We start from the raw sequence: 12,588 nt of genomic DNA, 5'->3' as shown, positions 1-12,588 counted from the left end.
TCTTTCCATATCTATTTGGTTACTGTGAGTAAAACATAGACACGACAAAGCTTCCATTATGCCATAAGCTTTAGGGATCATTTTATCTCTTGCTAAATATCAAGCATTTTTGAGATTAAACAGCTGCTGTATAATATTTTAGGAACATAATGTTTAAGTTTATTATATGTAATAGGGGATACCATGTGCAATTGCTTAAGAAAGGGGAATGTAAGTGATGGTAATATCTGATGGTACATATTGCAATTTCTAGATGCCCACATAAAATGACAAATAAAAAGACAACACAAGCTGAAGCTCCTACTTCAACAGCTCCGATCCATTAATGAGCCAGAGGAAAGGATTCGACCTGCTGAATCACTTCCTGCAGCATCTGGCACAATGACAACTGGGCATTAACTAGGTCTAATGCCAATTACTTTTAGAGAGCTGAAGAGACCAGAGTCCCAGGCAGAAGGCCTGCTGGTCTCTTGAGGAGAATATTTTTTGCAGAAGACACAGAGGCAGAACTCTCCCTAAAGGGAATATATTTTACAGTGATTTATGTAAGGAATCATCGGCTTTTGAAACAATGAGACATTTACCACTCAAAACTCCTAATCACAAGCTAAAATAAAAGTCAGGCAGAGCTGCTCTTAATTACCCTCAGAGATCCCGAGATCCTGATTTCTCCAATTCCCATCAGAGATACATCTTTCCTACAGCACACAATAGCTTTGCAATGTACTGCTTTCCCCATTCCTTGAAATGTACATTCTTTCCTTCACAACAAAAATTGACAGTGAATATGAAAAAAAAAAAGGCTATATGGGTATGAGTCACCCGGGGAAGAATAAAACAAGGCTTCAAGCTGGGAAAATGAAGAACAAATGAGAATTTTAGTCACTGATTTTACATCCATGCTCTTTATTTCTCTCACAAACTACTTTAAAACCCATTAGTAATAAGGTGGAACTTTCTTTCAAATATTGCAAAGTGCTAAATTAATTATGTAAATTCTGGAGTCACTTCACTCCTGTTGAAAAGCCAAAATTCCAAGAGCAGAAGAAAGCAGGCCTGAGATGATTGTGTCAGATACTAGCACTACTTCTAACCTTGCCCAGACTGAAAACTGAAATGAAGGTCATTTTGATAGGCACAACAGTATTGCACCCAGAGGAATCTGGCCAGGACAGCAAGATTCACACACCTTTCTTGTGAAAACCATCCCAAGGATCTTTAATAATAAGTGGTCAGGTTTCCAGTTAATGCTTTCTCCTTCAGTGAAGTACTGAGTCCAATTTGCTGAACACAGCTTTGCCACAGAATCTGAAGAAAAAGTGCTATTTTGCTCTTAAATTCTATTTTACAGGTTTCCTGCCTAAGAGTTGAATGTGTCCTGCTCATCCCCTGCTTCTAACATCCCAGCTCAGGAAGCAATCAATGCAAGCATGTGGATTGTGCTCAAGCTGACAAAACCCTTGAGCTCTGAGAAGAAATAGTGCAACAAATAGCTATACTTTGCATTACAACAATCTGGACTACAGAACCTGAAAAAGGAAACTATAGTTTGTAGTGTTTTGATTAACATGAGAAAGCCCTGACATGATTCCAGTCAGAGACAAGTAGAAAATAAACTGTTCCATCTTATAGAGATGGCCCAAGTTAACAACAGAAGGCTCAAATGACAGTATATATACGTGCATATATGTTTATAAACATTTTATATTTTATATGTACACATTTATGCACACATATATGTATATATATTTATATTTACACATTTACACTATATAACTATATATACATATATATAATTTATAATATATATATTTTGTTAGCTTTTAAAACATCTTTCTCTCGAGGAGAGGAATATTTTTTTTTCCTAGACAGAAACCTTTGAGGGGCAAAACAAAAGTTTACTTAAAAAAAGTTGACTTAAGTGGAATGAAGTTTCACCCTGTGAAGAGACATACCTTTTTCTTGCCAATATGCTGAGAAGCAGCACATTGCTGAGGGATGTGAACAGGAAAAAGGAAATGTCATCAAGATATACCATCGGAAAGCAGAGGTCTTTCACGACTCTCACTGAATTTCTAAGTAGGCAATCTCTTTGAACGACCTTGTTCTCATTTTGACATGCACAATTTGGATACACACTGCTCCGTGTGAAACCCAGATCTCCAGCATATGGCCAAGCTGAAAATCTCCATCTCCCTGCACTGACTCCTTTGCAGACATCAGGAAACCCCAGAAATCTATTGTGAAATGTCAAAGTACACCTTTGGGAATAATCACATTGGCATCACTGGCTATCCTGCTTGATTTATCTTGTGGCACCCTAATGAATGGGGCCAATCTGCAACCGGTAAAGCTCTCCTGATACCAATGAAATTAGAAGAAGAATTAATTTGGTCCTGGAAGCTAGTTGCAATGTGCTATTTTTTCATGTGCAAGATATAGACGGAATAAATTAGATAGTTATATGTCTTTGCATGGTTAAAAACAACTAAGGATGTTAACCAGGCAGAAAGAGCACATGGCATGAATTAAAATACGAATCTGTCCTAATTATTGTCTGCCAAAACAATCAAGTTAATTAATAGTCAGAAAATGATGTAAAACAGGCAGTGGACAATACCAATAAAAGGAAAAATGAAAAAAAGAAAACTAAAACCAATTATCATCTAATGCAGTTTTGCAGAAGAGGCCAATGGTCACCACATGAATTTTAGGATCTCTTCCCAAAAGCACTGTACTGAAATATACCTTTAAAAGCCCAGCCTGCTACACTGTCTTTCCATTCCAAATTTACTTTCATTTCTGTAGCCTTGTGCTCAGAAAGATGAGCTATGTTAGTAGCTGAGGTTGCTACATGAGAGCTAGCACTCATCCGATTGCCTAACAGAAAACATTAGGAAGGAGATTGGACCCTTTCCCTTGCACAGCTCACAATTTAGAGCACACTTCTAGTGCTCAGTACAGCATCCTTCAACACTGCCTGCAAAAATGCCCTTTCTTTTCCATGAACCAGGTTGTCTTTCTGTTGAGACAAAACCAGTGAAATTTGCTGTTGCCTTCTTGTTATAGTTCTTCAAGCAGCACTGGCCAACTGCCAAAATCACTGGTCCTTCCAAGGTCTGGGTGAACAGCAGAGGCCACAGCAGGAGACCCGGAGATGCTGCCAGCACACCCATGTAAGACAGGTGGTGAAAAGGGGTGGGCTCCTGTCCATCGGAAAGGACACCATCATGCCTTGGAGGAGTGAGAGCGATGTGGGCTATATGCCCCTTGTAGCCGTCAGCCTCAGGCGCTCTTTCAGGAAACCCTTGTGGAAACCCCTGAGCCAGAAATGGGAAGTCCAGGGGCTGACTTTGATGGGCTGTGTGCCACTGGCTCCCTTCTTCCTTCAGAGATCCCCTGCACAGGAGTGTGTTCTCCATCTGCCATCCTGGATCACACCTACCCCTGCTACCAGTGACCCTTGTGGGCTCTGGAAATCAAACAGCAATGAGCTCTGCTGCACAACTGCAAGCACAACATTCAAAACCCACTGGAAGTGCATGGTGAACCATTTGTTCAGTTGTATATGACAGCTGACGCTTCCATTATTTTCTTTAAAAAAAACCCAAGCAAACCATAAAATAGGAAATTGGATTAGAATTATTACTTTGCCTTCAAGGTTAAAGCAGTCAAAGAAAAGGAAATTCAGGCTGCCTATGAACCCTTAAATTGTCCACTACACATAGTTGTTCTTGCACATATGCCTTGTGAAATACTTGCACTACCCAACTCCATTATTTTCCCATAGCACCCTTCATGGTTGTCCTCATCAGGGCACAACTTGAGCACACAAAGGAGGGCTGAAGAATGTATAGATGACACAAAATCTGGTTACTCCTAAATTTCAAGCACCTCACTCAGTGAAATATGAGGCTACTGTAATAACACTTTGAATGTTATTACAGTAGATAGCATTCCTCATTGACAGAATAATTTAAGTACACTAAATCATAGCCACTCCTCATCTGCAAGCCTATTAAAACTGTCCATAGATTCTAAGGTGTCATTTAGCAAAAAAAAAACCCACAACAAACCCATCTGGAAATTGGTTTTGCTCCATCCAAATATTTTTTTTTTTTTGTCTATCTTTTCTTGAATCTGTCTTCCAGATGAAGAAATCATTTTATATTCTACAAATTGTTTTCAGGTTGGCACCTGGAAACAGTTCTGGAGCAACAGCAGAGCTAGAAATATGACAGGAATCACACTGAAATCTGTAGTGCTTTACATAATGACAGAGGAAACAAAATCGCACCTCTTCCCTAAGATCAATGCACCTGGAGGTAGTAAGAGACAGACTACTACTAGTATGGTCTCCATCACAAAACCTTCAGCTGTACTGGCTGAAACACATGGTTTTGGTGACTACTGTCTGCTTTCCAGGTTTAGTACTGCTTCAATATATTAACAATCAAAGAACATTGTTATAGCATTTAAAATAGAATACACCTCACCATGTAACAGGAGTGCTTACACCGAAACATCAGTCAATGCTTTTTATGCCTTTTACTAGATTTTCAGAACTCCTGGTTCAAAGGGTTTAGGATGAATGTCTGGAAAGGAGGTTCATCCATCACTTATTTCAGTATGTTAAACCTCTCCAGTGTTCAGGAAGGGTCACCTGGGGGAAATACACAGCTATCCCTTTCTTCTCGCCCAGACCTTGTGAATTTTCACTCACAAGCCTTGTCAACACATATTCCCCACTGTTCTTACACAGGGATGCATCCTACACCCAAGGAGGACCTCCTGAAAACAAACAAACAAAAAAACCCACCCAACCTTCTCCACAAAAACTTCTGGGGAAAAAAAACACAGACAAACAGAAGAAACAAAATTTAAAAAGAATAAGGTGTTACTTACTGGTTAACACAGTGATTGATCTTGCTGACTTGGAAACCATATTTGAGTTCACTACCAACAGAGTTACTATGTAATATAAGCCATGGTATTTGGCATTAAAAACCACAGGGGCAGGTAAAGTGCTATTGAATTCTTCGAACTGGAAAAAGTAGTTCTTGGATTCTCCAGCTATCTTCACAACATATACAGAGGATGAGCTCACCACATCAGATGCTTCCAGGGAGACAATGATACAATTGTCTTCTCGGACAGTAACATGGAAAGGTTCTGCATTCTACAAGACAAGAATAAAGACTTTGCTGAAGTAAAATCTATTATTTCACTTTTACCCATTTCCTTTGGTATTCATAGGATACTCATGTTTGCAATAAAGTTACATTTCATATTCTGCAAGAGAATTAACATCGAACAGTAGCAATTATTTCAGAAAACAATTCATAGTCAGCCAAAGTCTAGAGGCATCTTATTGTCAGGCCAGTCTCTCTGCAGTGGAGGCTGGTTCCTGCCATATGTTTTCTGATGCTCTGGCTACTCCATCCCTTACATCCCAAGGAATAAAGCCTCTGACATTCTTTTCTGATGGAAGGTGGAGCAGAGCAGAAGAAGGATGAGATTAAAAAGGGTATCAGGGGCAAGAGGATTTCCAATAAAGCCACAAAGTGTAAGTCATTTAAATCTTCGAAAAGAGATTATTAAATCAAGACTCTCTTATCTTGCAGAAACAGGGTCATATATTCTTCAATGCAATGCAATAAGCCTGCAACTGAAGAATAATTTTTGGCACTGAGTAAGCTTTTCCAAATATGCTCGTTCCAGCAAGTACCAGCTGATAAACAACTCTCAGAACTATGCCCATGGCTTTGGTTGGCACTTTTCATATCCCAAGCTACAGCATTTCATTTTCAATATTTCTTTTATTAGTAGTAGAGAGAAAGGAGTAATTTAACCTTGTTTTCATACATCATGAGCACGTTAAGTCATTGCCAGCTGAAAACACTTTCCTTTTTATTAATTGCAAACCAGCTGTCAGCAAGAAGCACTTGTTCTCTACAGGAATTTCAAGACAGATTCATGGTAATTAAGGAAAAGGAAAAGTTCAAGCTTACATTAAGAGTTGCCTCTTTGTTTATTGCTGCTTAGAAATTTTTTTTACCCCCAGTGAAAACTGTAATATCTGATATGTTCAATTCCTAGCTCCACAGTACTTTTTCTCCTTCATATTTCACAGGCTGAGAGCTCTATTTGGAGGGCAAGGTAGGCATAGCTAGTTTGGAACTTAGTCAAGTTGTTCCTGTACCAAAGAACTAGACACTTCTTTCAAAGATTAATTCGAGTAGCTTGGCTGCCTCCTATCGTCTTGTAGTTTTGTTTAGCGGGAGTGAATTCTTCCATGAGAATAATCTTTTTTGGATTTATGCTGCAGGAGCCAGGCTCCCTATTTGGAGTCCACGCATATGGTGTTGTCAACACCTGGCATTCAAAAAAACAACTAAAGAAATCACAAGAACAAAGAATTGGTTCTAGGACTGTAAGATTTTAAATAACAGTAGTCTTCCTTCACATATATGTATGCTTTTATCATCGGAGTTTGAGATTTCACAATGTATCTAAGGTCATGTCACCCTATAGGCAAAACTATAGGCTTGAGAAGAAACGACCTAAGCAAACAGACTCATCTGACTTAATATGAGAACAAGGTAACAAGCATATAAATCCAATCCAGATAGGATAACGAGTCTAGACAGCTTCAAGCTTGAGATTAAAAATAGAGGCAGTGCAACTCAGCTGCTGCTTTAAGGTTTGCTTTGATTAGTCTTTTAAAAAATGGCTTCTAAGTCACTAAAATAATATTAGCCAATGTTTTCAATGGATGAATACTTTGGTGTGGAAGTCTGGGTAATTTTTCACAGATGGCAGAGCAATTGCTCCAAAAGTTTTACAATGTGAGACTACAATTATGCAAAAGCTTCCGTGTGTTTTCCTTAGCCTCAGCTGAATTCAACAGGCTTTCCCTCGAGTAGATGAAAATACCACATTTCAAGTGTTTGTATTTTGCCTTAAATCCTGATCCAGCATTTGGATCCACACAGATTCAAAACTTTAACTGGGGATTATATTTAGAACTGGTCAAAAACAAACAGAGGTTCTCTTATCCTTCTTCCTCCCCATTCTCCCTGCACTAAGAAAATGTGTAATGATTCCCACTTCAGCTCTTCTGACGTGAGAAGAAAGGAGAAGGAAGACACCCATGGACTGGCTCTCCAGAAGAGTGTGCGCTACTGTACCAGAGAAAGCACATTTGTCTTCCAAGAGCAAGCAAGGAAAGACAGACCTGATCCAATAAGGTTATTTCTACGTATTAAGATTGAAGTGCATGTATAAACCAATAGAAGTCAGTGGGTTTTGACCTTCCAGAGACTTGCATTTGACGGCTTCACTAGGGGAAAGAGAATGGTGTTGTCTCTAAAATTATTCTAGTCGTCCCTTGGCTTTGCCACTGAATTGTGTGGTACTAGCTCAACATGCCTACCTTGCTATGAAGAGACAGACAGAAGAGCCCAACAAATTTATATGTGCCAACAAACAGTTCAAAGCAAGTTCCTTGTGTTTGGTGGTATTATAAATCATTTGTGATGTTAATCAAGTACAGCTGGAAATAAAGCATATAATTGCAGAGTTATAGACATTCCTAGGATATAATTAGATGCTTTCAGAGACTGCTCATATGGGGCATGATTTTGTTCTTCAATTCTTCCATGGGTATTGTATTAACGATGTTGAAGACCTTTCATTTTTTCCTTTAAAATGTTTTCCTGAATTTACAGCAAGTGCCATTCAGCAAATGATCCACTAACCTTCTTCAGTAGTTCTCACACAATTAGCATAACATGCCTCTGCTAGCTAAATACATAGAAACCTCTCAGACATACACTATTGTTACCTATGACAACACCCAGCTGGAGAAAATAACTTTTTCCAAGTCCTTTATCTCCTGAGCATGTGGGGATTGTGAAATGATAGCCTCTCTCCTTTGTGTGCCTGTGTCCAGATGCTTTTGAACCAGTGCTGCCATGATGCACATGCATTTTTTGAGTGACATCTCTTTAGCAGTGGTGTGGCTCATCCATCCCACGCCTGTGCCCACATGCATAATACATCCCTCCCTTGAGTGGTACCTATTCTTTTCAGCAATTCTGTGGCACTCTTATACACACCTGTACGTGCCCAGGCTTTTAAACTGCTACACGCACAGGACACATGGTTTGTGGGAGGCATGTGTTGTTTATTATTCATTGGCTCCCAGAACAACTTTTATCCTTTCATTTCAGCTCTAAGGTTTGGTTTATAGAATGAAGGGGCAGCTACGGGATGAATAAAAAGGCTTAGCAATTAACATGTCATATGATGAGATCACTTATCTCCTTTGGGATATAAAAGTTGTAGTGTTTTAAAAGACCAGACCACTCTGTGCATCCTGTTCGTCACATTGTATGAGGTGAGGGTTACCAGTCAGCACCAGGCTTATGATTTGGGAAAGAAGGCTAGGGACAAACCTTAGCATTTTTTCTAAGTGCTGCTGGAAGTGACAAACACGCCCTACTTAACTAGATTGTAAAACCAGTGTGTCTTAGGACTGACAGCATCAGTATAGTAAATACACATTTCATTACTTCTGGTCAGCTACCTCTAGGATTTAATTTGCTGGTGTCACAGCTTGAGCGGCTCTTTCATGCCTATGGGGAAATTTGGCAGGGCTTGTGCATTCAGAACCAAATTATTAGCTCCAACTTCCTTCCTAGTTTATTATTACAAGCTCGTGCCACAATAAAGCACTTAGAAAAAAAAGGAGGGGTTAGGGGGAGTAAATCCCACAATGTGATGCCTGTTCACAGTCATTTCCAGCGCAGGGATGAGTCATGCTAGTGGAATTTCCAGCCAATAACCAGGTCCCAATTAAAATAAAAAGGAGGGGGAGGCAAGGAGATATACAACATCTCAAATAAACAATATTCTAAGAGTAATAGGAAAATAAATGGTGTGCAGCAGAGCTCAGAGTTCTCTTTTCAGAAGTCTATATCCTCAGTTTATTTCCTTATAACAATGAGTTTTACACATGAGCAATAGATTGAAGTTGCAAAACAGCTACTAGTTTTATGTACTTTAGCTTTTGAATGTCTCACTCTGAAACACATTGGGCCAGAACCCAATTATCAGAAGTGCAAGTAGTTACATGTTTCTGCTGTCTTTAAGAGGAGCTGTAGATGGTCATCAGCTCTGTAAAATTAACGTACTGGTAAACACATCATGTTATCTAATGCTAGACAATTGCAACTAAGACCTTGAACAAATATGACTTCTTTCAGCTCTTACAGAGTAAACCCTGAAGTATCATGGAGTTTTCAAAGTGGACATCTGAAATCCCAAAGCAGGAGTAAAATTTAAAGCTAGGAAGATCTACTTCTTAGGCCAAAACTACTGCAATGATCACATGCTGCACAATAGTGGTCAAAAATAACATCAATGCAAGTATTACAAGACAACATCGAACATTATATTCTGAATTCTTGGAGGAAATACGGGCTATTTTTGTGAGTGATTCTACTATACTCAGATATATTTTGCTCCAGTGGCCGATAATGCTAATTTCATTCTAAATCACATGATGACTCATTCTCACCAAGATTCATCTTACTTAATTTTAGGTACTTAAATGGAATGACTGAGAGCCAGGATGACCTTTTCAGACAGAATACCTGTGGCTTCATCTGAGATCTAAATTACTTTTGAAAGTGCACTAAACAGCCAAAGGGCCTGTGATCCCAGCTCGGCAAAATTCCTGCAGTCCTCTGTCATCAGTTGCAGTGAGTCCAAGCCTCATAACAAAGATAAGACTGGGATCCAGATTTCAGGATCTTGGCCTCTGCTATAATCTTGCAGTGGTACCTCCACAGGAAGCACATAAGAAATTTCATAAAATAAACAGTATTGCAAAACTTGCATAAAATTCACGCCACAGTATTTTTGCACCAGCCTCCTAGTATGTGTTTTTCCTTTGATGGTGACAGGTGATACTGAAGAACAATTACAATAAAAATGGTAAACATTCATTTTATTCAGAAATTGGAATCTTCTCTACAATAAATCTACTATGCACTTGTTGGAAATTTATTGTTCCATGTGAGTCACTGTGCAGGGAACAGAGTGAAACTCTAGCCTATTTAAACTGTTTTAGCAATTTATTTTATAAAATTCTCTCTCTCTACCCCCCACTTCCCCCCGCCCCCACCTCGGCAAGAGACTTCACAGTTTTGGGATGATCCCTGCCACCTTCCAATCTTTTATAGCTAGAAAAAAAGAAGGGTCCATGAAACTCCCTTCTGTTGCAGTGTGAAGTCACCATCCAGAGCAGGCAACAGACTCTGGTTTCACAAAATTTAGTTGAGTTTTGAAGTATGAATAAATCTTTACTTTAGATGACCCTTCAGGTTCCCACCTTGCTTCCATCATTACTGCATCATCTGGCTCAGCCCAAAACCATATCTTTCTTATTTTCACAGCTCCCTGCTCATACTCTTCACAGAGTATTTTCTGCTAAATGTTGCAACCTCAAACCTTACGCTGTTTATGTTCTACATCCAGTCTCTTTACTCTTATTTCAAAGACTCTCAATAAAAAAACATTTCGTATGACTGAAACTGATATGGTTTCAGAAAAAGGTAGAAGCAGTCTCAGAAAAAGCAGTTGTCATAAGCCATGACCTGAGAAAGTTCCTCTCTGAGCATAGGTAGGGACTGGGTGGGAATTGCCCCACATTCAGGCTCCTTTGGAATTGATAGCTGTCATTATTAGATCCTATAGGCTTAACAAAAGAGGCAAAGTAATCCTTACAGAATTTAGGGAAGAAAGTACATCCTAAGATTTCCACATGTTCCAATAAATTCTGGAGCAGACACAGACGTGGGTGTTGACTGCAAGAGGAAGGGACTGTTTGGAATGGTCTTCAAGAGTGCAAACAAAACATTACAGATTTGTAGCAAAAATGTAAAGATTTCTTGAAAATAAGGATATTTATTCCAGGGGCTTTTGTTTTTAATTACACTTCTCCACAGGTTGTGCAGGGAACCTCCCTTAATAAAAACTCTTTGGAAGAAATACTCCATGGGAGAAATGGAAACGCTTATCTTCAAGATTTTCCATGCAAAATGGAATATTTTAAGAAGTGAAAAGATAGTAAAAGCAGCAGTTCTCAATAATTTATAGTATTTGATTCAGGTTAACACACCATTTCTGGCATTCTGCTCTATGAATAGTGTCGTCAGCACTGTTGCTATTCTCAGTCTCGAAAAGCCAGTAATAACAATCTGCTGGTGGCATTTTTAAACAAGCTTCAACATTTCTTTGCTCTGGGAGACAGTTTTAAAGGAATAGGTATTTTTTTCCCCTCTCTGCACATGAATGCAAAATATGAGGGTGTATTTTTAAGCAAATATCAATATGGTATGTATAGTCCACCACATTTTGCTACCATTCCGAAGTTAATAAACCAGAAGGAAATATTTCTTGACACTAGCAAGTGCTATTACCCTAGCATTAAGTAAATGACAGAATGCTAAATATGTGAAATAGAAATGTTTGCATTCAGTAAGGTTAATATCTTTCATGTATCACCTTGTTAGCATATCCAGTACTTAATAAACTATTGCTAAATATATAGTTTTATCCCATCTTTCTAGTGCAAACTGGAGAAGGCAAAACCCAAGCACAGCGATACAGAGATCTTGATGTTAACAAAGTTTAAAACTGGGTTAGAACCTCACAGATGGCATTTCTCCCTATTATTGATCCTGACTGCACATAGACATCCCAAATAAAACAGGAATTCACATTCAGGCAGATACTGTTTGGTTTCTCTCCCCTCTAGATTTTTAGCTTCTCTCTAGTACTCAGATTATGTCAAAAAGGATAATTCTGCTGAAGGAAAATATGAATTTCACCGTCTTCCCCAACTCAGACCTTTATGGAGACTCTGCAATTAAAGTTTAGCCATCCCTTGTGGATGTACTCAAACACATACATGTGCCAGATGAACCATGTGCTTTAATTAAAATGCATCTTCCCTCTTGAGCCTGTATGTGAATAACAGAAAACAAAAAAAGGGCACAGAAAACATATTACATTGCCTCATCAATTCCCTTAACTAGCAAACTGGCCCTTGCAGTGATCTTCTCCCATCAATACTTGTTCTCTGTCTTTGGGAGAACAGTGGAAGCAAATTTCTAACTGAAAAAATGTAAAATTATCAGAGTTGTACATAGGCCAGGTGGCAAGACAAGGTCACGTTAGGTGGCTCCTCTATTAAACTCTGAAAAGGATAAGTTAGGTGGAAAGGAAAAGAAAGATTACTTTCTAGGAACAGGAGTTAATTGAACAGTAAACTCCACATATACATTATCCTCAGAATGTACATATTCCACCAATTGAGAGTGTTTTCACAGTACAGCGTCTACTTGTCAAAACACACAAACTATACTTCAGTTCCCTTTCCATCATAGAGGAAAGGAGGAACTGATCACCCCAGGAAAATGCTAAGGGAGAAGGCAAGAGTGAGAAATTAATGTGGATTTTGAAGAACTTGGATTATTAGAAAGAAATCTCTTTTTCCAGGTTTTCAAACTGTCTTTG

General features: G+C 38.8%; 1 protein-coding gene across 1 annotated transcript in view; it reads right to left on the bottom strand.

The window, feature by feature from the left end:
- Positions 1-5,191, bottom strand: part of LOC104465212 (receptor-type tyrosine-protein phosphatase O-like) — a 22,412-nt gene extending 17,221 nt beyond the window's left edge. The window contains exon 1 of the mRNA XM_010078171.1: positions 4,906-5,191. Within this exon, the coding sequence (XP_010076473.1) occupies positions 4,906-4,945 (40 nt within the window). The 5' untranslated portion in view covers positions 4,946-5,191. The remainder of the gene's footprint in view (positions 1-4,905) is intronic.
- Positions 5,192-12,588: the final 7,397 nt, after the last annotated feature.

The sequence above is a fragment of the Pterocles gutturalis genome, unplaced genomic scaffold (genome assembly GCF_000699245.1).
Source record: "Pterocles gutturalis isolate BGI_N339 unplaced genomic scaffold, ASM69924v1 scaffold3386, whole genome shotgun sequence".
NCBI lineage: Eukaryota > Metazoa > Chordata > Aves > Pterocliformes > Pteroclidae > Pterocles > Pterocles gutturalis.
Note: the sequence above shows the minus strand (reverse complement) of the source record. Positions and strands in the feature narration are given on the sequence as shown.